At 46.4% G+C, this 21,293-nt stretch overlaps 3 protein-coding genes across 4 annotated transcripts in view; 2 read left to right on the top strand and 1 right to left on the bottom strand.

Annotated features, from left to right (window-relative positions):
- LOC146560418 (uncharacterized) overlaps window positions 1-21,293 on the bottom strand; it is a 358,436-nt gene that overhangs the window by 252,295 nt on the left and 84,848 nt on the right. The gene's annotated exons all lie outside the window — the stretch shown is intronic.
- Window positions 272-4,733, top strand: lipt2 (lipoyl(octanoyl) transferase 2). Of its 2 annotated transcripts, none has more exons than XM_085244543.1 (4): window positions 272-366; window positions 989-1,303; window positions 1,381-1,507; window positions 4,057-4,733. In XM_085244543.1, exons 2-4 carry the CDS (start codon window positions 995-997, stop codon window positions 4,347-4,349), a joined length of 729 nt encoding a protein of 242 aa, XP_085100669.1. In that variant the 5' UTR covers window positions 272-366; window positions 989-994; the 3' UTR covers window positions 4,350-4,733. The 2 variants fall into 2 exon arrangements, with proteins under 2 accessions (XP_085100669.1, XP_085100668.1); XM_085244542.1 differs by having other exon boundaries at window positions 292-366; window positions 785-1,303.
- Window positions 10,131-20,941, top strand: pgm2l1 (phosphoglucomutase 2-like 1). The gene is made up of 14 exons (XM_085244544.1): window positions 10,131-10,499; window positions 13,252-13,419; window positions 13,497-13,603; window positions 15,262-15,346; window positions 15,587-15,670; window positions 15,749-15,945; window positions 16,684-16,873; window positions 16,951-17,048; window positions 17,128-17,308; window positions 17,383-17,476; window positions 17,792-17,921; window positions 18,807-18,996; window positions 19,072-19,205; window positions 19,983-20,941. Exons 1-14 carry the CDS (start codon window positions 10,392-10,394, stop codon window positions 20,083-20,085), a joined length of 1,869 nt encoding a protein of 622 aa, XP_085100670.1. The 5' UTR covers window positions 10,131-10,391; the 3' UTR covers window positions 20,086-20,941.

A 21,293-nucleotide genomic window follows, 5' to 3' on the forward strand; every position in this document is an offset into this window, starting at 1 on the left:
TTAGAAAGTAAACATTGGCAAAATAAAGACGGAGGGATGAGAAGTAATAAAATTAAAAACAAGACGGCCAACATATTGTAATTTACCTGTTGTGAATTTATTTTCTCATGAAAGAGAGCAGATCTTTGGCAATTTAGATTTTGTTGCCTTAATATGAATCTAATTCTTCAACTCAAGAAATGATATTTATTAATTTGACAAAACTGCGAGATTAAAAAATAAGTCGATAATAATTCAGTTTTATTATGAAAGACTTTAGGTTCCGGTTAATGGCAAGACGGCGCTGTACAACCGGAAGACGTCATCAGTCTTACAGCTGTAGAAGAAGAGCGGGTCGTGGTAGAGGAGCGTACAGAAGTTAGACAGGTGATGGTTTTGATAAAGTATTTTGATAAATTAATAAACTAACGAAATAATCACGTAGAGACACGGCGGAGGGATTTGCTTCCCATTCAGAGATGTACTGCGGTTTGCTTTGACCGTGTCACTGAGGTCAGAGCGCTCAGTGCCCGCGAGCAGAAGCTCCACCTCGATTTTATTTTTAGTTTTCTGCTTTGTGAGTTTATAATGTGTGAATTGAAGCAGCCGATTTGTCTGTGAGTAGCTCAGGTTTGTGTCGTTTGGATTATGTTCTGAGAAATGTCCCAGGATCTCTGCTGAACTAAGGGAATCTAAAAACTGCGATATTCTAGGGCAGCTTGTGAACTCTCGGTTCAGGTCCTGGGAACATGAGCATGCATGTACATGTGCTGTGACACTAAAGCTAATGTGCTGCTGGTTTCAGATAACCAGATGGAGGATCTTTGCTCCTGACGGAACCCATCCACTGTATAAGTCACAGCAGACACCTGTGTCACCATCCACCTGTCAATCAAAGTGGCCACGCCCCTAGTCATGCAGCCTTTAAGGCTGGATACATTTTAAACAGGTTACAAGTAACAAAACTAAACATTTGTGCAACTAACAGTCTGGATTGGTCTGGTGTCAGTCCCAGATGCGGGGCGGCCAGCCGCTGGTGGAGGTGGTCCGCCTGGGCCTGGTCTCCTATCAGGAGGCTCTGCGACTGCAGCAGGTCTACGTGAACCGGCACCGGTCCGGCCCTGCTCACGCTCTGCTGCTGTGTGAGCACCCGCCGGTCTACACCACCGGGATCCGCCACAAACCCTACCCCGAGCCCCTGCTGGACCAACTGCGCCTGCAGGGGGCCGATGTGGCCCGGGCGAACCGGGGAGGACTCATCACCTTCCACGGGCCGGGACAACTGGTCTGCTACCCAGTCTTAAACCTGTGCAGCTTCAAGAAGGTCTGAGCTGACGTGGGAATGAGATTGGTGTGTTTTTATCAGAGCCGAACTTATTTTAATGTTTTCTGTTCTCTCAGAGCGTGCGGTGGTACGTCGATCAGCTGGAGCAGACCGTCATCGCACTCTGCAGCAGGTTCGCCATCCGAGCTACGACGTCCCCTCACACGGGAGTTTGGGTCGGAGACAATAAGATCTGCGCCATCGGTACGACTGCGTCGCTCTGAGCCTGAATCACCAACCATGTGTTCACTGACTGTGTGGCTGCTTTTTAAAACCAATAATTACCAATAATCAGACACGAGCAGCTGATTAATCCAGGCTACAGGTGGAGTTCACCAGGTTTATTGGCATCAGCAGCAGTCACCTAGAGCTGGGCGATAGAACGATAACGATATGTATCGCGATATAACTTTTACTCGATAGAGAAATTAAGCTATCGCGATAGACTTCGCCGCTCTTGTCCTCAAAAAAAAAAAAAAAAGGTCAGCCAATCCAAATTAAGTAGCGCAGAGCCGAACCAATCACAGCCGCAGCGTCACGTCGCGTGACTTGTTACGTACAGCACAAGTGCCAAGCCGCACGTGTGTTTGTTTGGGAAGCAGCCAGCGCGTAATGGAGGAAATGAGTGTGCCGACTAGAAAAATCAACCGAGCGTGACCGAAGAGAAAACAGATGATGGTTCCAACGCCGGAGAGATTGTCAAACGGAAGAGCCATAGAAGCTCCGTAGTGTGAAGGTATTTCGGCTATTTCAAGTCTGACAAAAAACAGAGTAGCGCGCACTGTAAATTGTGCCGAAAGCAAGTCTGGAAATACAATAAACTGGTGCATGCGTCACACTGTGCGCCACGTTATTGTTTCGGTGAAATGAATTTCTACAATACTGTTAATTCTACTCTCTGCAGTGTTTAAATGCTTACATATACACACAGTTACTGTCCCTCCACACATACGACTCGGTTCTGCTTCTATGCCCCAGCTTTGTTTACTTTTTCCCACCGAGGCTTCTAGACTTCTGATTGGCCAACATTTCTGCACGGTTAGGAATCTAGCGCCACCTGCTGCTTTGGCATGTTCATAGCAGCGTTTTCCTTCATTTCTGCCTTTATGTGTGGACGGGATTATTTTTTAAAACGAAAACGGAAAATCTCCGTTTTCAAAAATACCCGTGTACGTGTGGACGTAGCCTCAGTCTCTGACTGGAAGCGCTAATTTGTCATTCGGCTTTTGTCAGACTAAAGTAACTGTTAAAACTGTTTGAAAAGCTCAGCTATACAACAAGGACAGATTGAGAATTTCCTTTTAGTTCTCAGTTTATTTGATATTGACAAAAGTTAGTCAGTTTTGTCTGTTCTTCTGTAAAACAAACTAAGATTTATTTTTAGAATTAATATTTTGTTTCTAAGTGGAATTGACAATTTAGTCTGTTTCGTTTGTTCTATTTTGAAACTTAAACGCTTTAGCGGCTGCCTTTTGTGTAGTTTGCAATATTTGCCTTTATTTATCTGAAAAAGTCTCATGTTCCTTAAGTACATCTACCCTGTTGAACTTATTATGGGAAATAAATATTTAAATAAAAACAAACTGCTGATTATTTCACATTTTACTTGTGAGCAACGGCACATTTAAATCTTACAAATATAGTTATTTGGCTGATATCGTGATAGATATCGTTATCGCCTGAAATGAAAAAAACATATCGTGATATGAAAAAATCTCATATCGCCCAGCTCTACAGTCACCTCAGGATGCTTTATTTATACTGCGAGGTATAGACCTACAGTCACACAGCACTGACGCTTTGGATCAGGGTCCAGTTTGATCTCAGCTGGGCCAGAACCAGGACTGTCATAGAGCTGAAACCATAAAGTCCAGTAAAAACTCATTTTAAGCCCCAGTTACAGAAGGGTGGATAAACATTCTGTAGGAAGATTGATCCTTGGCCTCTTCCTGTTGTTGTCATAATGGTGTCAAACCAACGCTGCCGGTCTTCCTTCTGTTCTTCGCACGCTGATGTGAAGAACAGAAGAGACGTGACGTGTCTGAAATAAGCGAGTCGCAGGTCCTTCAGTCTGATGAAATCCATTTCCGGCACCACTATTCAAAAGCACTGATTCTGTCCTGTTTTCTTACTTCCTCGTCTTTAAGTGACGATGGACAAAGTCACACTGCCTTCTTTTCATTGGCACACAAATGTCCAGACGCACTGAGTCCTTTCTCTTAGCCACAAGTGTGGTTTATGGTTAAGTTATTGTGTCATTAGGAGAGCGGACCTTACACGTGACGGGAAAAAGATCGAGACAAGAATGAAACCACCACCGTGAAAAATCCTCAGTTTAAAAATTTTCAGTTCAATTCAGTTTTATTTACAAAGCGCCATCTGCTGGCCGTTAGGGGTCGCAGCAGGTGGCCGACCACCCATCTCTGCAGGTGCTGTTCACCTGTTAAAGGCTGTCAGCGAGCGTGAGGGTGAGGTCATGTGACCTAAAGGCCGCTCGCATAGACGGAACAGTTTTACTGGCTGGACTCAGGTGTGGTATAACAGTGCGCCGGCCCACGGAGGTAAAGAGGTGAAACATGCTCTTCATATCTGTTGGTCAGGTGTGAGGTTGGTAACATGTTTATGTCAGTGTGTGCGTGTTTCATTTGATCGCTACCATATTCAGCAGGGCTCCAACACAGCTGCTTGCTCTTCCTTGCTCTTCAGCACGTCCTGTGTAAGAATTGCCTGAATGACGGCTGTCGTGTTTTCAGGAATACACTGTGGCCGCTACATCACGTCTCACGGTCTGGCGCTGAACTGCTGCACCGACCTGTCGTGGTTCGACCACATCGTTCCGTGTGGGATCGAAGGGAAAGGCGTGACGTCGCTGAGCGCCGAGCTGCGGAGACACGCTAGCGTGGAGGAGGTCGTCCCTCACCTGCTGCACGCCTTCACGCAGCAGTTCAACTGTCAGTTGACTGAGGCAGCGCAGGACGGCGGCGAGTCACCGACGCCTGTGACATCAGCAGGAACCTCAGCACTCACTAACCTGAAGGATAACTGAGCACACACTTTCTGATATGCACGTGCTGAGCAGTTTTGGTATCATCATCATCAGTGCCTGACCTGTAACTGACGGAGAGCGTGTGGGCGGAGCTTCTCAGAGCTCTTTTCTGGTCTTGGTGTTGATATTTTCAATATTAGGCTCACAGGGTGACAGGCGAACACCCTGAACACTCACTGCAGTGCCCTCAGTTTACACTGCAATAAAAAACTGAGTTTTCATTTATTAAATTTTCCTTCCAGTGACTGGCAGAGCCCCTCCCCACTGAAACAAAGGTTTGAGCTGGACCAGGTGTGCTGCTCTGGTCTGGATCAAAGCTCGCTTTGACTTCTTTGATCTAACAGCTGTTTTTATAATGCTGGATGAAGGAGGTCTGTTCACATTCATCTGTGTTTATTTAATGACTTCACAGCTCATTTGCATATTCACACATGAATACACAAAAAGGTGTCAGAGTGTCTCCAGCAGGGGCGGAGCGTGGGGGTGGCTTACTGGGCTTAAGCCCGGGTTGTTTTGTCAGAAGCCCGGGGTCTTTTGGAGTGTAATTTTTTCATAGTTAGATGCCTGTCTGACAACTGTATAAAACAAAAAGTACACACAATATTCGAAGCACATAGTGCACACTGTGGGAATTTACGACTGTGCGTGAATCCCCCCTGATATTGGTATGATCCGAGCTCAGGCACTAAGCGACTGAGCGAGGGGGCGGGGCAGCTGCTGCCTGTGAGTGCGCTGTTGGAGAAACGGAGCCAGCCATACTAAGGAGAGCTTAAGTTTGAGCAGGTACCAAAGCAAATCATTCGTACTGTACAAATAATGTAAATATGACGTGAATCACGAAAGATTGATATGAAACTGATCACTAGACTAATATTACGTTACTTGTTCTTCAAGTGAATCAACAAATGGTGAAATGAAAAGCCGAACAACAACAATGCTGTTTCTTTAGAGTCTCAGCTTACAAGTGTGTTTATTTCATATTTTCAGTTCTTACCCTCCCCGACTAAATCGGTTTCAAATTCAAATTTTATTTGTCACGTACACAGTCATACACAGTACGATATGTAGTGAAATGCTTGGACAACTGCTCGTGACCTAAAGAAAACAAAAAAGGAAAAGGCTATGAATAAGATAGGAAATAAATATGAAAAATTAAAAAGGGTAAATTTAACTAGGAAGGAATAAAATATAAATTAAGGTTAAAAATGAAATAACTGTACAACACAAATTAGAATGAAGGGTAAATTTAACTGGGAAGAATAAGATAAAATATATAAATTAAAGTTGAAAATAAAATAACTGTACAACAAAATACACAATATAGAACTATATAAGAATGTATGAAGAAATCTAAATATAAATAAATATATACACAATAACAGCAGCTGTACAAGTATTAACCGGAAATGAAGAATATAGTGACCAGTGTTGTGCAAAACCAAAGTCCAGAAAGTCCAGTGTGTGTAAGAACCATATGTGTGGGTCAGTACTGTGTGGTGGTGTGATTGAGAGACCGTATCGCCTGCGGGAAGAAGCTCCTCCTCAGTCTCTCTGTGTTGGTCTTCAGGGAGTGGAATCGCTTTCCTGACCTCAGCAGAGAGAACAGTCTGTTGTTGGGATGGCTGAGGTCCTTCACCATCTTCCTGGCCTTGGTCCAGCACCGCCTGCTGTAGATTGAGTGCAGGTCAGGGAGCTCGGAGCGGATGGTGCGCTCAGCTGACCGCACAACCCTCTGTAGAGCTCGTCTGTCCTGCATGGTGCTGTTCCCGAACCAGGTTAAGATGTTTCCCGTCAGGATGCTCTCTATGGTGCACGAGTAAAAGTTCCTGAGCACCTTGGAGGGCAGTTGGAAGTCTCTCAAGCGTCTGAGGTGGTAGAGACGCTGTCGGGCCTTTTTCACCACGGTGTTGATGTGACAGGACCATGACAGGTCCTGCGTGATGTGAACTCCGAGGTATTTGAAGCTGTCCACTCTCTCCACTGGGCACTCGTTGATGACGGGGGTCTGGTAGTTCCTCTCCTGCTTAGTGCTGAAGTCCACTATCAGCTCCTTTGTCTTACTGACGTTTAGAAGGAGGTTGTTCCTCTGGCACCAGTTCTCCAGATTCCTAATCTCCTTCAGGTAGGCCGTCTCGTTGTTATCAGAGATCAGGCCCACCACGACGGTGTCGTCAGCAAACTTGATGATGGTGGTGGAGCTGGTAGTGGCCACGCAGTCATATGTGTACAAAGAGTACAGCAGGGGGCTCAGAACACACCCCTGGGGGGCTCCAGTGCTGAGAGTGGTGGAGGCTGAGACATGTCCGCCCATCCTTACTGCCTGTGGTCTGCCAGTTAGGAAGTTGGAGATCCACTGACACATAGATGAGCTGAGTCCCAGATGCTCCAGCTTGGTGGTGAGTGTGTAGGGAATTATGGTGTTAAATGCAGAGCTGTAGTCTATGAAGAGCATTTTAACATAATTCCCCCTTCTAGTGTCCAAGTGAGTGAGTGATGTGTGGAGGAGATGAGAGATGGCATCGTCTGTGGAACGATTTGGACGGTAAGCGAACTGTAGTGGGTCCAGTGTGTCTGGTAGTGAAGAAATGAAATGATTCAAATGATTCAGTTATGTACTGAAATATAAGAATGGACATTAGAAGCTTCTTTCAAAGAAAAAACTCAGGTAAATGTTATTTTATATATTATGCTTTGTATGTTGTTCAGTATATCTATGCAAAACAAGAGGGGTTTCAATACACAGCAGGATATTCACAGTTTAAACCAGATATTTACACTTTATGGAAAACACAAGAACAGTTTTTACTGTACAACATCAATTTAGAGTCAACTTTTGTTTTAGATAAATATTGAAATATCTTTTGAATTAGTTAAATGTCAGAATAAAGAGAGACAGAGCTTCTATTTTTATCACTTTCATCAAATGTAGGAGTACATGTACACTAAGTTTATTGTAAATTAATAAGAAACTGCAGACGATTCCATTCTGAGCTGAAGAAGCTTCTGATTGGTTCGTAGAGTCCATGTGAGTAAACTGGTGGCACAGCTGTGGATGCATATAAGGCAAAACACAGAGCCTGTTTCTGTGACATGGGAACATCAGGAGATGTCAACCAAAACACCAGGAACAGAACTGTGGAGCTCCATAAGTGTGGCTCAGTTTGAATACAAGTTGGTGCCATTTACAAGAAATACAGACAGTTTCTCTCTTTACTCTTAAAGTTAACAAATATGTTTTTATATTTATCTAAAAAATAAACATTTAGTCTGATTTGATGTTACAATTAAAAAAGTGTTTTCATCTGAAGAGTTTGTAAATATCTGTATATTTGATGATTGTCAGCACAAAGAGGAAGAGAGGGAACAAGAGCAGGTGAGACACACATGTCAGTCACATGGTTGTTTACCAGAAGTATCAGCGTATCACAGGTCCTCATGTATCTCGTACCTCGTGTTTCTTTTTAGGTTTGTCATTTTTCAAATTCTATATTTATTAAGTTCTGCAGCTTGTTTGCACAACAAGGCTAAATAATTATATAAACTTTGGTAGAATTTAAAAAATAAGTGTAGTGCAGGTCTATGATGATTTTTAGTGCTGCTATCATCTAGTTCTGATTCTGGTTCTGTCTTGGTTAAGTCCTCAGTAGTCCTGATTTTGAACTGTTGTAGTCCTGTTTTAATTCCGGATCAGTTCTGGGTCTGGTTGAATTGGGGTTTAGGCCTTGTGTCTTGATACAGCCCCGACTTTGTTCTGCCTCGCTGCTTAATTAAAAAACTAGTTTAAGGTGTCCTGCACATGTGATATATATTTTTCCCTATATGAAGTCATTTTTTTTGAACAAAACTCAAAACAGAGCCTATTAATCTTTCAGTCATTTCTAACCCCCCCCCCAAAAAAAAAAAAAAATCCCACATGCATACTACCCTTTAGGGCTAAGCCCCGGGTGTTTCAAATGTCTGGCTCCGCCTCTGGTCTCCAGTAAGGTGTCAGGCAGCCGTTACTGCTCACGGAGTCTCACTGATGGCCGAGGTGAGTATTTATAACGGGACAGGTCAGCTTTGCACGCCCCTGGCTTTTTTAATGTGCTCTATAAAATAAATAAAGATTGTTGTTGTTGTTGTTGCTTCACAGCTCAGAATAATCCTTAATCTGACAGTGGACGTCGGTCCAGCTTCTGTCTGAAACAAGCTGTTTTAGCTCATCCCCCTTTAAGAAACGTTTCTTCTGATTGGCTGTTCCTCACCGAGGTTTAACCTCTGGCTGCTCTTCTACGTCTGTGAAAGTACAAAATCTGACAAAAGTTTAGAGCAGCCAGAGCTTCACTGCTCATCATTAAATCCAGAATTGAATTCAAAATCCTGCTCCTCACATACAAGGTCTTAAATAATCAGGCCCCATCTTATCTGAATGACCCTGTAGTACCATATCACCCTATGCATTGAGTTTTTCCTTTCCAGTCACCTTTCTCACTCACTATGTATTAACAGACCTCTCTGCATTGAATCATATCTGTTATTAACCTCTGTCTCTCTTCCACAGCATGTCTTTATCCTGTCTTCCTTCTCTCACCCCAACAGTCACAGCAGATGGCCCCGCCCCTCCCTGAGCCTGGTTCTGCCGGAGGTTTCTTCCTGTTAAAAGGGAGTTTTTCCTTCCCACTGTCGCCAAAGTGCTGCTCATAGGGGGTCATATGATTGTTTGCCTGTATTATTGTAGGGTCTTTACTGTATGTTATAAAGGACTCTGAGGTGACTGTTTGGTGCTATATGACTTAAGTTGAATGAAATTATTAGAAACTTTTGTCATGTTTAATATGAACATCCACCTCAGGAAAATGACATGTGTAATGGGAAATTAAAAAAAAGCAAACGTCCATTTTGCAAAACACTTTGCGTTCACATACAGTTTTCATTTCATTTAACAAATTGACTTTTGTACTGTTCAGGTTTCTAAAGTATGGTGCCTCATTTGGTAAAATTGGAAAGGAACTCTGTTGCACAGCACATCACCAGGACTGAACTGCCAGCCATGCAGGATCTTTATAGGCAGCGCTGCATGAGGAAGACGCAGCGGGGCCTCTCTGATCCCAGCCACCCCAGTCATAGACTTTTCACACTGCTGCCGTCCAGCAGGCAGTTCAGGAGCATTCAGACCCGCACTAGCAGACAGAGACAGTTTTCACCCAAAAGCCATCAGACTGCTGACATTCCACACTCACTACCATCACAGGACTCTGCACACTGTCACTTCAACAAATGCCACTTAAATGCTCATTGCACAACTTTTGCACAACCTGTAAATACCAACTTGTCTTAAATTCTCTAATATTTAATACTTTTTTCTCTCCTTTTCTCCTTTGCATTGTTATCATTATTAATCCTGTTAATTCCTGTTATTTTCTTCTTAATATAACTGCACACTCTCTGTATGCTCATGTAAAGCTGAGGAGCACAAGCCAAAGAATTTCATTATGGATAAATGTGGCTACACTGTTTATCTGAACATGACAATGAAACTTGAACTTGTTCTACAATTATTGCTCATAAAGCTGGCGTCAGGTGGGCAAAAATGTACCGGAAATTAATTGGAAATTAATTTTTTACCTTGAATTTTAAACAGTTTTTCTACACCCCAGAGCATATTAATCATATCAGAGAATGCTGTGAAATATTTAAAGAACAACAAATGAAAACAAAGGTTTTGTTCTTTTGTGCCGCTTCATGTGAAGCTTTCATTTTATTAACTAGCCGGAAATGAGGAGCCCTGCCTCTGCCGGTCTCTGTGAACTTCCGTGTAACTTAAGTAAGAAAGAAAATGCTTCTGTCGGCCTCCAGCGGTGATCTGGCGTCATTGTCGCTAACGTTTGGCCTCGGTGTGGGAAATTATACACGACTCCGGAGAGAGCTCAGCCGCACCAGCCATAACAGGCAGGCGGTGTGTGTGAGAAGTCCGAGTCGGAGGCGCTAGCCGCCGGGGAGCCAATAGCCTCCAACAGCGGGCAGACAGATGGCCGTGTGGCTCTTTGAGCGTTAGCTGTCAGCATGGACGACAACGGACTCGACGGAGACCTCAACGCCAACGTCAGGTGTCAGAGGACTGGCGACCCGAAGCTTGACAAGGCGGTGCAGCTCTGGTTAGCCTGGGACAGGGTGAGTCTGTGCCCGTTAGTCAGAAAGCCAAGCCGGGTGTAAGCAGGGAGCGCTGCACCAGACTTCGCTGACAAATCCGTCGATTAAAATATCACCACTTTTGGGCAGGGACATGTCACAGAAACATGTTTATGAGTTATGTTTGATAGATCATTGTAGTTGTGTGGAGAAATCGGCATACAAACTGATCCATGAAGCAGCGCTGTTTGCCATTAAACATAAACTTCATACAGCCTGAAGCCGGGAAGCCGGTGTTGCAGCAGGTCTGAACTATAACAGGTTGAAACTGTGAGCCGAATGAGCTAGCCCCCAAAATCTAGTAAGACGTATTTCCTACTTGAATTGTTTTCCGAAACAATAAAGTAAAATGATCAGTTTTTAAAGGGGAGTTGTGGTGGCAGGAGCACCGCGGCTGCTCGGGGCGTGATGGAGATTACCTTTGTGGGTTACCGGAAGATTAACCGGCAGCGTGACTCAGCAGATTGAGTCAGAAAGGCCTTTCCGGTCAATAAACATTCATCCATGGGTGAATATTGATCCTTTACTCGTCTTTATTCAGGAACCAGGTCACCGTGAGCTGCTGGATGATGCTCAGATCCAAACACATTTTAAAGCCAACATGTTTTACAACCATTTTAACTTTTAAATGCAAATGAAAAATAAGCTTCGTGCCACCTCCTCATCCATACGTGGCCCCCAAACCAGCATGGTGGGACCAGAAGGTGACCCCAGGTGGCCAAGTCCATCCTTTTTGTACAGTTTTGGAAAAGCCAGCCATTTATGACATCTAGCAGGAAATTATTGTTGTAATGTGCACAGTGAGAAAAACCCGGGTGTGTGATGACGTCTGTGAAGGCTGCGCTGTAGCTTCAGCTCTGACACCACGACCATCCGTGTAGGTTCTTTACATGAAGCTGTTTGTTTCAGCTTTCTTTAATCTTAGACTCGTTGTTGTGGGTCAATCTTGTGTACGCGTCAGCAGCAAAATACACAATCAGAGGACCTGGGATCGATCCCTGAGGAACTCCATCTCCTGTGGTGAACAGTCAGACAAGTTTAGGTTTTGGATGCTGGCAGAGGATTTGGATCTGGGAATAGGTCACCATGGGTCACTGGTTCAGGCCGGTGTCGCAGAGTCCCGTCTGCAGAAGAAGGCAGAGCGAGGACTTCTCTAAAACACCGCACCTCGCTGGTTCATCCTGTTGCAGAACAAAGACGTGGTGCAACTTTGTGCAAGAACTACAACTGTTTGACTGTGAGCGAGACCTGCCTGCGCTCGTTATTGCTAATGTCTCGCGTCAGAAAGGTCAAAGGTTAATCCCAGCCACACCGTTTTATACTTGCTGTTTGAAGCTGTGGCCATGTTCAAGAAGAAACCCGGAGCTACGCTGCTTGGCAGGAGACCAGAGGAAGTCCACTGTGACAGTGTTTCAGACTGGACTGGGTTTGAACCCCCCCCCTCGCTCCCCAGTGTCGCCCTCCCAGTGTTCAGAGCTGTGTGGTCTGTAAAGGTCACGGCTGCCTTGAACTGCGCTTTAAATGTCAGCAGCTGGGAAAAGATTCCCACTCGCTGTTTGGACTCTATCTTTATCCTGTGTGCAGAGAAACATGAATGAGGTCCATCCTTCGGCCTCTCGGAGCATCGGCTGCACATCAGCCGATGCTCCGAGGCCCGTGAGCCTGCAGGGACTCCTTCACTCAGAGTGCGTCCTAATGAAGACAGGAAGTGAGCACCCCACCACGGAGTACAGCAAACATGCACCGGGCACCTTTTCTAAATGTGTGTGATATTTTATCACCCACAGAGTGCGACCTCAGGTGATAATCTCATTTAATGTTTTTAATGAAACCTCTGTGAAGGTTCGGCTTCCTGTGTTTGCTCCTGTCGGGAGATTAGGCCTGCAGTCGTCGTCCTCTCGGCACATTTCCAGCAGGCCACAGATACAATAATCATAATCTGTGATCCACGTGTCACAGTGGAGGGTCAGGAATGATTTGGCGTACGGCCTTCATCAGCTTGTTAGAGCGTTTAACCGTCTCATGGAGTTCCTGCTCTTTACAAATAAAGATGCGTTTCTAACACGCTTCAGAGTGAATATTTGGTGTGAGCACAGCCTGAACCTCCCTGTTTCCCTTCTTTATCAGTGGCTTCCATGCAGCCGTCCCTCCACTGAGACCTTGGCTGTGTGTGAATACAGGGCGCTCACGTCCCTGTTGGGGGGGCGGGTAGTTTAAAAAGTTGAGTCCAGAGTTTTCAGGCTGCCGAGGTCAGACTGTTCTAAGAGCTCTGATTAAAGAGCAAGGTGAAAAACAGCAGACAGTGCAGCGCGAGAACGTTTCCGTCCTGGTGTCAGCGGTGGGCTTAACGAGGCCCACGAGACGTCCTCACTCCTGTGTGTCTGTAAGTGCACCGCACGTGCTCAGTCTGTGAGGTGAGGCCGAGCAGGCGGAGGCTTTGGACAAGTGTGTTTATGAAGAAGGGCTGGAACGCTGAAGACGCTTGGGCGGCTCACCTGAGCCAGGTGATGTGACCGTATTCACCCGGACTTCCACAGGTGTTTATGACGGCCGTGCAGTTTAGTTTGAAGGTCATCCCCAGATATCCATGTCCTCCCCACGGGGACGAGACGTCTGCCCCTGAATCAGCTTCAGTGATAAGTGTGTGTGTGTGAGAGCTGCTGTGAGTTGAGGGTGTGGTTTTACCTATGCAGGTGTGGTCAGAGGTGTGATGGTTTTCCATGCTGTGCTGCAGAACCAGTGGACCCGGGCTCAGGTGGAGTCTCTGGTGGGGGCGGGACGTGTCGATGACCTGAGGCGGAGACTCTGCAGCAGGATGAGTTTCGGCACTGCCGGGCTTAGAGCGCCGATGGGAGCGGGATTCAGCCGGATCAATGACCTCACCGTCATCCAGTCCACGCAGGTGAGAGAGAGGGAGGAAACATGGCCGGCTCAGGTGGGCCGATGTCTGACCCGAGCCACTTCCTGTTTCCTTTGCAGGGCCTCTACTCCTACCTGTGCAGGTATTTTGCAGACTTCAGCAGCAGAGGCGTCGTGGTGGGCTTCGACACCAGAGGACAGGAGGAGAGCGGCTGCAGCAGCCACAGGTGGCACACACACACTGTCGCACACACACTGTCGCACACACACTGTCACACACTGTCGCACACACACTGTCTCACACACAGACACACATGCGCTGATGACCCAGTCCCACCAGTCCAAGGATGTCCCTCGACACACAGATGACCATCACCACTGTGCCATCTTTCAGGCATTTTTCTTTCAAATTCGTCATTATTTACTTAACCTGCTAAGACCCGAACTCTGCCACAGCAGCATTTTTAATTTCTCTGATTGGGACCTGATTAACCTCCTAGGACCTGCGTCCACATATGTGGACATCACATATTTATAAATGTTTTTAATGTTTTGTTTTCTTTGGAAATTTTCTGACATAATTTCCTGATTTTAAAAACTGTAAAAATGTTAAAGAATCAGGATTTAGTGGTTTTTTTTATGGACAAACATCTGAGTTTATGAAGCAGAGTTCACTTTGAACCTGTGTGTGTGTGTGTGTGTGTGTGTCTGTCTATGTGTGTGTGTGTGTGTGTGTGTGTCTGTGTGTGTGTGTGTGTGTGTGTCTGTCTATGTGTGTGTGTGTGTGTGTGTGTGTCTGTGTGTGTGTGTGTGTCTGTGTGTGTGTGTCTGTGTGTGTGTGTGTGTGTCTGTGTGTGTGTGTCTGTGTGTGTGTGTGTCTGTCTGTGTGTGTGTGTCTGTCTGTGTGTGTGTGTCTGTGTGTGTGTGTCTGTGTGTGTGTGTCTGTGTGTGTCTGTCTGTGTGTGTGTGTCTGTGTGTGTGTGTGTGTGTGTGTGTGTGTGTCTGTCTGTGTGTGTCTGTCTGTGTGTGTGTGTCTGTGTGTGTGTGTGTGTGTGTCTGTGTGTCTATGTGTGTGTGTGTGTCTGTGTGTGTCTGTGTGTGTGTGTCTGTGTGTGTCTGTGTGTGTGTGTGTCTGTGTGTCTGTGTGTGTGTCTGTGTGTGTGTCTGTGTGTGTGTCTGTGTGTGTGTGTGTCTGTGTGTGTGTCTGTGTGTGTGTCTGTGTGTGTGTGTGTGTGTGTGTCTGTGTGTGTGTGTGTGTGTGTGTGTCTGTGTGTGTGTGTGTCTGTGTGTGTGTGTGTGTCTGTGTCTGTGTCTGTGTGTGTCTGTGTGTGTGTCTATGTGTCTGTCTATGTGTGTGTGTGTGTGTCTGTGTGTGTCTGTCTGTGTGTCTATGTGTGTGTGTGTGTGTGTGTCTGTGTCTGTGTGTGTGTGTCTGTGTGTGTGTGTGTGTGTGTCTGTGTGTGTGTGTGTGTCTGTGTGTGTGTGTGTGTGTGTGTGTGTCTGTGTGTCTGTCTGTGTGTGTGTGTGTGTGTGTGTGTGTCTGTGTGTGTGTGTGTGTGTGTGTGTCTGTGTGTGTGTGTGTGTGTGTGTGTGTCTGTGTGTGTGTGTGTGTCTGTGTCTGTGTCTGTGTGTGTCTGTGTGTGTGTCTATGTGTCTGTCTATGTGTGTGTGTGTGTCTGTGTGTGTCTGTCTGTGTGTCTATGTGTGTGTGTGTGTGTGTGTGTGTCTGTGTGTGTCTGTCTGTGTGTCTATGTGTGTGTGTGTGTGTGTGTGTGTGTGTGTGTGTCTGTGTGTGTGTGTCTGTGTCTGTGTGTGTGTGTCTGTGTGTGTGTGTCTGTCTGTGTGTGTGTGTGTGTGTCTGTGTGTGTGTGTGTGTGTGTCTCAGGCTGGCGAAGCTGACGGCTGCTGTGCTGCTGAGCAGAGACGTCCCCGTGCATCTCTTCTCCTCCTTCATCCCCACGCCGTACGTGGTGAGGAAACACTAACGCATCACTTCCTGCATGCAGCCGGCTGCTCGCTGTGACCTCACTAATGTTCGTGCCGTCACATTTTCCGGGCTGTAATGAATGAGCCGACCTCACATCGGCGCCAGCGGCAGCCTGATAGCTGACGGTGTCACAGACACAGATATTTAAACACTTATTAAAACCGAACCTTCGCCGAAGGATGAAGGAGTTTCACACTGAGCGCGCTCTGTTCTCCTTTGGCAGCCTTACGCTGTGAAGAAGCTGGGGGCTGCAGCTGGAGTGATGATCACAGCGTCACACAATCCCAAAGAAGACAACGGATACAAGGTCAGTAAGGGCACGTTCGCAGCCGTGCCTCAAATGGGAAGTAAAAGTTAGGAGCTGGGTGCGTGTGTCCCCCTGCAGGTGTACTGGTGTAACGGCGCCCAGATCACCTCGCCCCACGACAAAGAGATCCTGCGATGTATAGAGGAGCAGCTGGAGCCCTGGAGCGCCTCCTGCTGGGACGTAGGGCTGGTGGATCGCTGCTCCCTGAGGACCGACCCCCTGACCCAGATCAACAGCTGCTACATGGATGAGCTCGCCTCCCTCTGCTTCCACAGGTAAGCCCACCTGTTCCTCCTCTCGGTGTCCTCCACAGGGACGCTGATGGTTCTTCTACAGCACGTTTTCGATGCCTCAGTGATTTCTGTCCAACTCATTCATACTCTGATTTATAGCATCACAGAGAAACCTGGGGTTAGTGTGTTGCCTAAGGGCGTTTGGGCAGCAGGGATTGTACCTCCAACCTTCTGATTAGTAGATGCCTGCTGGTGTGAACAGTCATTTATAGTTTCCTCATTTCCACAGCCTGTGTTGTTCTGCTGATGTCAGAAGCTGTTTGCCAGCAGTGATTGAGGACGATGTTTGTGACCGCGGGCTGAGGTCTCAGCGTGATGAGTTCAGGTGTTTCGTGGAGGACTGCAGCGTGTTTCATGAGACCACCTGCTGTTTGCACTGCTGAACACAGATGATCATTATTTCTAACTGCTGAGCGTTTACAGCGGAAATAATCATTTCTTTCTCAGGTTTAAGTGACAAATCAGTGACGCTATCGTTGGCGTTGTTGGCTTGGATGTGGTGATGTCACAGTGAGGTGGTCTGACCTGATCTTTTTTTGTTTCACGGCGTGATTGTTTGTGTCGTTAAAAGAAACGTTAGTGAACCTGCGGTAAGAGTGACACGTTCCCCTGATGTTCTGCCAGGATGTGAACGTATAAGGACGTCAGAAAATGTTGAACTTTGACCTTTAAAATGACCCCGAGCACCAACGTTAGAGCATGTTTCCTGATGCGTCTCAGGGACCTGAACAGCAGCTCCCCGCTGAAGTTCGTCCACTCCTCCTTCCACGGCGTCGGCCACGCCTTCGTGCAGCAGGCCTTCCGGGTGTTCGGCTTCCCTCCACCGATCGCCGTCCCGGAGCAGAAAGACCCCGACCCCAACTTCTCCTCGGTGCGCTGTCCCAACCCCGAGGAGGGAGAGTCCGTGCTGGTGGGTCGGGTTCCCGTCTCGTTTGCTCACAAATGACCGAATCCTGTCGTTCGCTTATCCGATGTCTTGTTTTCCAGGAACTTTCTCTCCTTCTGGCAGAGCGGGAAAACGCCCGCGTCGTCCTGGCAACAGATCCTGATGCTGACCGGCTGGCTGTAGCAGAGAAGTCTGACGGGTATGTTTGCTCAAAGGCACTTCAGAGCTGAAAGTATTTGGCAGCGCTGCAGGTTCACCTGTATCGCCCTGTGTTTCAGGTGTGGCTGGAAGGTGTTCACAGGTAACGAGCTGGCAGCCCTGCTGGGCTGGTGGATGTTCTTCACGTGGAAGGAGAACCACTCTGAACCAGCAGACGCTCGGAGCATTTACATGTTGGCGACCACGGTGTCCTCGAAGATCCTGCAGGCCTTCGCTCGCATCGAGGGGTTCCACTTTGAGGTCAGACGCTCAGGCATTAGTGAGCACACCAGTGTGTGGAAGTCAGACGATGATGGTTACTCTGTGTTCAACAGGAAACTCTGCCAGGCTTTAAATGGGTCGGGAATAGAATCCACGAGCTGTCCCAAACAGGAAGCAGAGTCATCTTCTCCTTCGAGGAGTCCATCGGTAACTAAGTTCGCTGTGACGTTTGGCGTAGAAACTGAACAGTTAGCGGTGTTTCCTGGAAACCCTCTCCTGTCTGATTTAAATTTAAAATATCTGATTACACAGCAGTGGGGAGTAGACTTCATCACAGTTCAAGGATAATACACCCACTGTGATCATCTTCAGTGCCCTGCACCAGCACAGAGCAGCTACCTGTGTTGTTGCACCGTCCTCTACAGTATAAAGGCCCTTTGATGGTTATTGGAGAACTGAATTCATTCTGTGTTTAAAGGATTATTGGAAGGGAAACTGTCAGGTGTCCCTTCATCTCTTCAGGGTTCCTCTGTGGGGACACAGTCCTGGATAAGGACGGCGTGAGCTCGGCGGCGGTCGTGGCTGAAATGGCCGCTTACCTTCACAACAAGCACCTAAGTCTGAGCCAACAGCTGCACAACATCTACCAGACGTAAGACTTCAGGGCACCGCTCTAACATCACGATCACAACTTGTCATTTAATGTCGAGCTGTGTGACGTTTACTGACCCGCTTCAAGTGAAAAAGATTCTATGCTGGACTTTATTGTGTGTCCCTTAATGCCCATGCACAGTTTGGTCCTCACACACCAAATCAATTCAATTCTATTTTATTTACACAGCGCCAAATCACAACAACAGTCGCCTCAAGGCGCTTTATACTGTACGGTCGACCCTACAATAACACATACAGAGAAAAACCCAACAATCATATGACCCCTATGAGCAGCACTTTGGCGACAGTGGGAAGGAAAAACTCCCTTTTAACAGGAAGAAACCTCCAGCAGAACCAGGCTCAGGGAGGGGCGGGGCCATCTGCTGTGATTGGTTGGGGTGAGAGAAGGAAGACAGGATAAAGACATGCTGTGGAAGAGAGACAGAGATTAATAACAGATATGATTCAATGCAGAGAGGTCTGTTAATACATAGTGAGTGAGAAAGGTGACTGGAAAGGAAAAACTCAATGCATCGGGTGATATGGTACTACAGGGTCATTAAGATAAGATGGGGCCTGATTATTTAAGACCTTGTATGTGAGGAGCAGGATTTTGAATTCTGGATTTAACAGGAAGTGTACAGCCAATCAGGATGCAGAACACAATGTGCTGTAAAAAACAAAACAAAGAAAGCAAAATTGCAAAAAGAAAAAAAAAATCTGCAACAGCGAGCCCATGATAGGTGAACCGCGTTATAGCGAGGGACCACTGTAATCCTTTGAAAAACATCTCGACAAAACTTCTACTAAAACTACATTGGACAGAAAAATGTGCTCTGCTCTTATTTTGACAGTCATCCTCAGTGTGACTTCCTGTCTGTAGGTACGGGTATCACGTGTCTAAAACCTCCTACGTCGTCTGTAACGACCCTCCCACCATCCAGAGGATCTTCAGCCGCATCAGAAACTTTGACGGCAGCGGCTCGTACCCGAAGACGTGCGGCGGCGTCCAGATCGTTCATGTCAGAGACGTTACCACGGGATACGACAGCAGTCAGCCAGACCTCAGATCTGTGAGATGCCGTTTTGTTCTTCCTCGAGTTCCTCCTGTTCAGTTCAGGTGTGTTCAGGTGTGTTCTCCCGTACAGGTTCTTCCTGTGTCCAGGAGCAGTCACATGATCACCTTCACGCTGCAGAACGGCATCGTGGCCACGCTGAGGACAAGCGGCACCGAACCGAAGATCAAGTACTACACAGAGTTATGCGCGGTGCCCGGGCAGAGGTCGGCTCCTCGTTTCTGTTTGTCTGTGATGGAGATGAAATGTTAGCGCAGGCTCTAGACTAACTTTTTGCCGCGGTTGCACTGGTGCGCAGTGCCAAAAAAGGTCGGCGCACCCAAATTTTTCACCCGCATCGCTGAACACCACAGTTTTACATGTGTACTTTTTTTGCTGTTGATTTGTAAATGATCAACTAACAATCTTGTCAACACAAAGTTCTTTATTTGGAGCTCAGTTCTACAAGAAACACTCGTGACTGAAAAAGTGTTTGTGCCTAAAGTGCTTTGACACTCTTTGGCACTTCTGTCGGGCCTGGGCTGCTCACGAGGGCTGAGTATCATCACTGATTTCTATAATCCATTCGACTCGATTCAATTTTGCCTCAAACAGTCAGAAATATTATAATTCTGATCATTTATCAGCACTGATACATGTGAGACTTCATCAGAGGTGTGAATAAATAACACTGATCTGAATTGTGGTCTGCCAGCTGACTGATGGAGCTTTCTTTCCCTCCAGTGCTGAACTGGCTCTGATCTGTGAGCTCAATAACTGTGCTGCTAACAGGAAAAGACCGACGTTTCAGAGAAACGTGTACCACAAGAAAGTTTGATGGAACTGCGACGTTTGTTAAAAAAAAGCACCAAATTTATTTAGAGCATACAGGATAAAGTCCAAGAATAATTACGTCAGGTCCTAATGTCACTCTAACAAACTTCATGTGTGACCTCATGTGTGGGCGGGGCCTCTGTGACATCATCACCCTCTCTGTGTTGCAGCGAGGTGTCCACCCTGGAGGAGGAGCTCAGGAAGGTCACCGCTGCCCTGGTGGATGAGTTCCTGGAGCCCGAGAAGAACAACCTGATTCGCCGCCTGGTGTAGCACCGCCTGCTCGTACCTGCTTACTGTTGATGACATCACATCCTGTCATGTGTGAATCAGAGCAGCAGCTGCCTCACTCTGGTGTTGGTGAACTATGAACCCTGAAGAGATTCAGAGAGCGAGTCTTCAGATTCTTTCGTGTGATTGGCTGTGATAGGAGCTCCTCATGACAAACCTGACGTGTTTTAATTTTCTTTAAAACAAAACGTCTGACCAAAAGACAAAATGAAACAGAAGATCAAAACTTAATATCGAAACAGGACACGCGTGAGCAGAGCTCTTTATTTCGCTTAATTCAGCAGCAGTGCATTCTGGGAGTTGGCTCTGAATATTCTTTTTGTGTGCATATTTTGTTGTTGTTGTTGTTGTTGTTCAGCCATCTGTTCTTTTCAACCAAATTTAAATGAATAAAATCGGCAGGCAGGACAATTAAATTATTTTATTTATTTTTGTGTAAAAATGCCAAATAGTTGTTGTATCTTTAATTATTTGTTACAGTAAAATCTGCTGTTTTTTATTTTTATCCAGTTCTTGATGTTTTATGTTAAACAGATTGTAGAAGCAGCTGTTGCTGATATTTATTGTAAATATTGGTGAGAAATAAAACAGCTGAGTTTGTTCTGATGTCACATTGACTGTTCGTTGGCCTGAGGTAATTTATTTTTTTACTCAAGGAGATTAAAGATGTTTATGTGCGAGGAGGAGCTGCTGTTTCTGCTGTTGTGCATTCGGCTCCATGCAGATGCTTTTATTTTGTTAAAGAAATGGTTGACGACAGCGTGATGCCTCATCTGTGTATTACTGTCGCAGCTTCACTCGAACTGAAAATGAAATAAACATATTCCTAGTTCTCTGATTACCTTCTCTCTCCAGCTCTTTGTTGAATTTGAGCCGTGAAGGATTAAACAGGATCCATGTTTGTGAGATTTGGTTGGTAAGGAGAAGTGAAGAGCACATGGACATCCTGATAATACTGAATTACAGTAGTCCAGCTTAGAAGTAATAAATGCATGAACTAGTTTGCGGTACGTTGGGGTTTTTCCCGGTGGACGAGAGGGTTTGTTCCCTGCGCCTTAGGGTCGGGGAACGGGTCCTGACTGTCATCTGCGCTTATGCGCCGAGTGGCAGTTCAGAGTACCCAGCCTTCTTAGAGTCCCTGGGTGGGGTGCTGGAGGGTGCTCCACCTGGAGACTCTGTTGTCCTGCTGG

This window comes from Mchenga conophoros, linkage group LG14 (genome assembly GCF_057382185.1).
Source record: "Mchenga conophoros isolate Kocher_MC1m ecotype Shallow Benthic linkage group LG14, M_conophoros_male_GT1.1, whole genome shotgun sequence".
NCBI classification, from domain to species: Eukaryota; Metazoa; Chordata; class Actinopteri; order Cichliformes; family Cichlidae; genus Mchenga; species Mchenga conophoros.

Bases quoted from the DNA above. Each gene is read 5' to 3' on its own strand.
- pgm2l1 (XM_085244544.1), top strand. From the start codon at position 10,392: ATGGACGACAACGGACTCGACGGAGACCTCAACGCCAACGTCAGGTGT. The intron at 17,477-17,791 runs GTAACTAAGTTC...TCATCTCTTCAG, and splicing joins CTCCTTCGAGGAGTCCATCG to GGTTCCTCTGTGGGGACACA. The intron at 18,997-19,071 runs GTGAGATGCCGT...TCTCCCGTACAG, and splicing joins GTCAGCCAGACCTCAGATCT to GTTCTTCCTGTGTCCAGGAG.
- lipt2 (XM_085244543.1), top strand. From the start codon at position 995: ATGCGGGGCGGCCAGCCGCTGGTGGAGGTGGTCCGCCTGGGCCTGGTC. The intron at 1,304-1,380 runs GTCTGAGCTGAC...CTGTTCTCTCAG, and splicing joins ACCTGTGCAGCTTCAAGAAG to AGCGTGCGGTGGTACGTCGA. The intron at 1,508-4,056 runs GTACGACTGCGT...TCGTGTTTTCAG, and splicing joins CAATAAGATCTGCGCCATCG to GAATACACTGTGGCCGCTAC.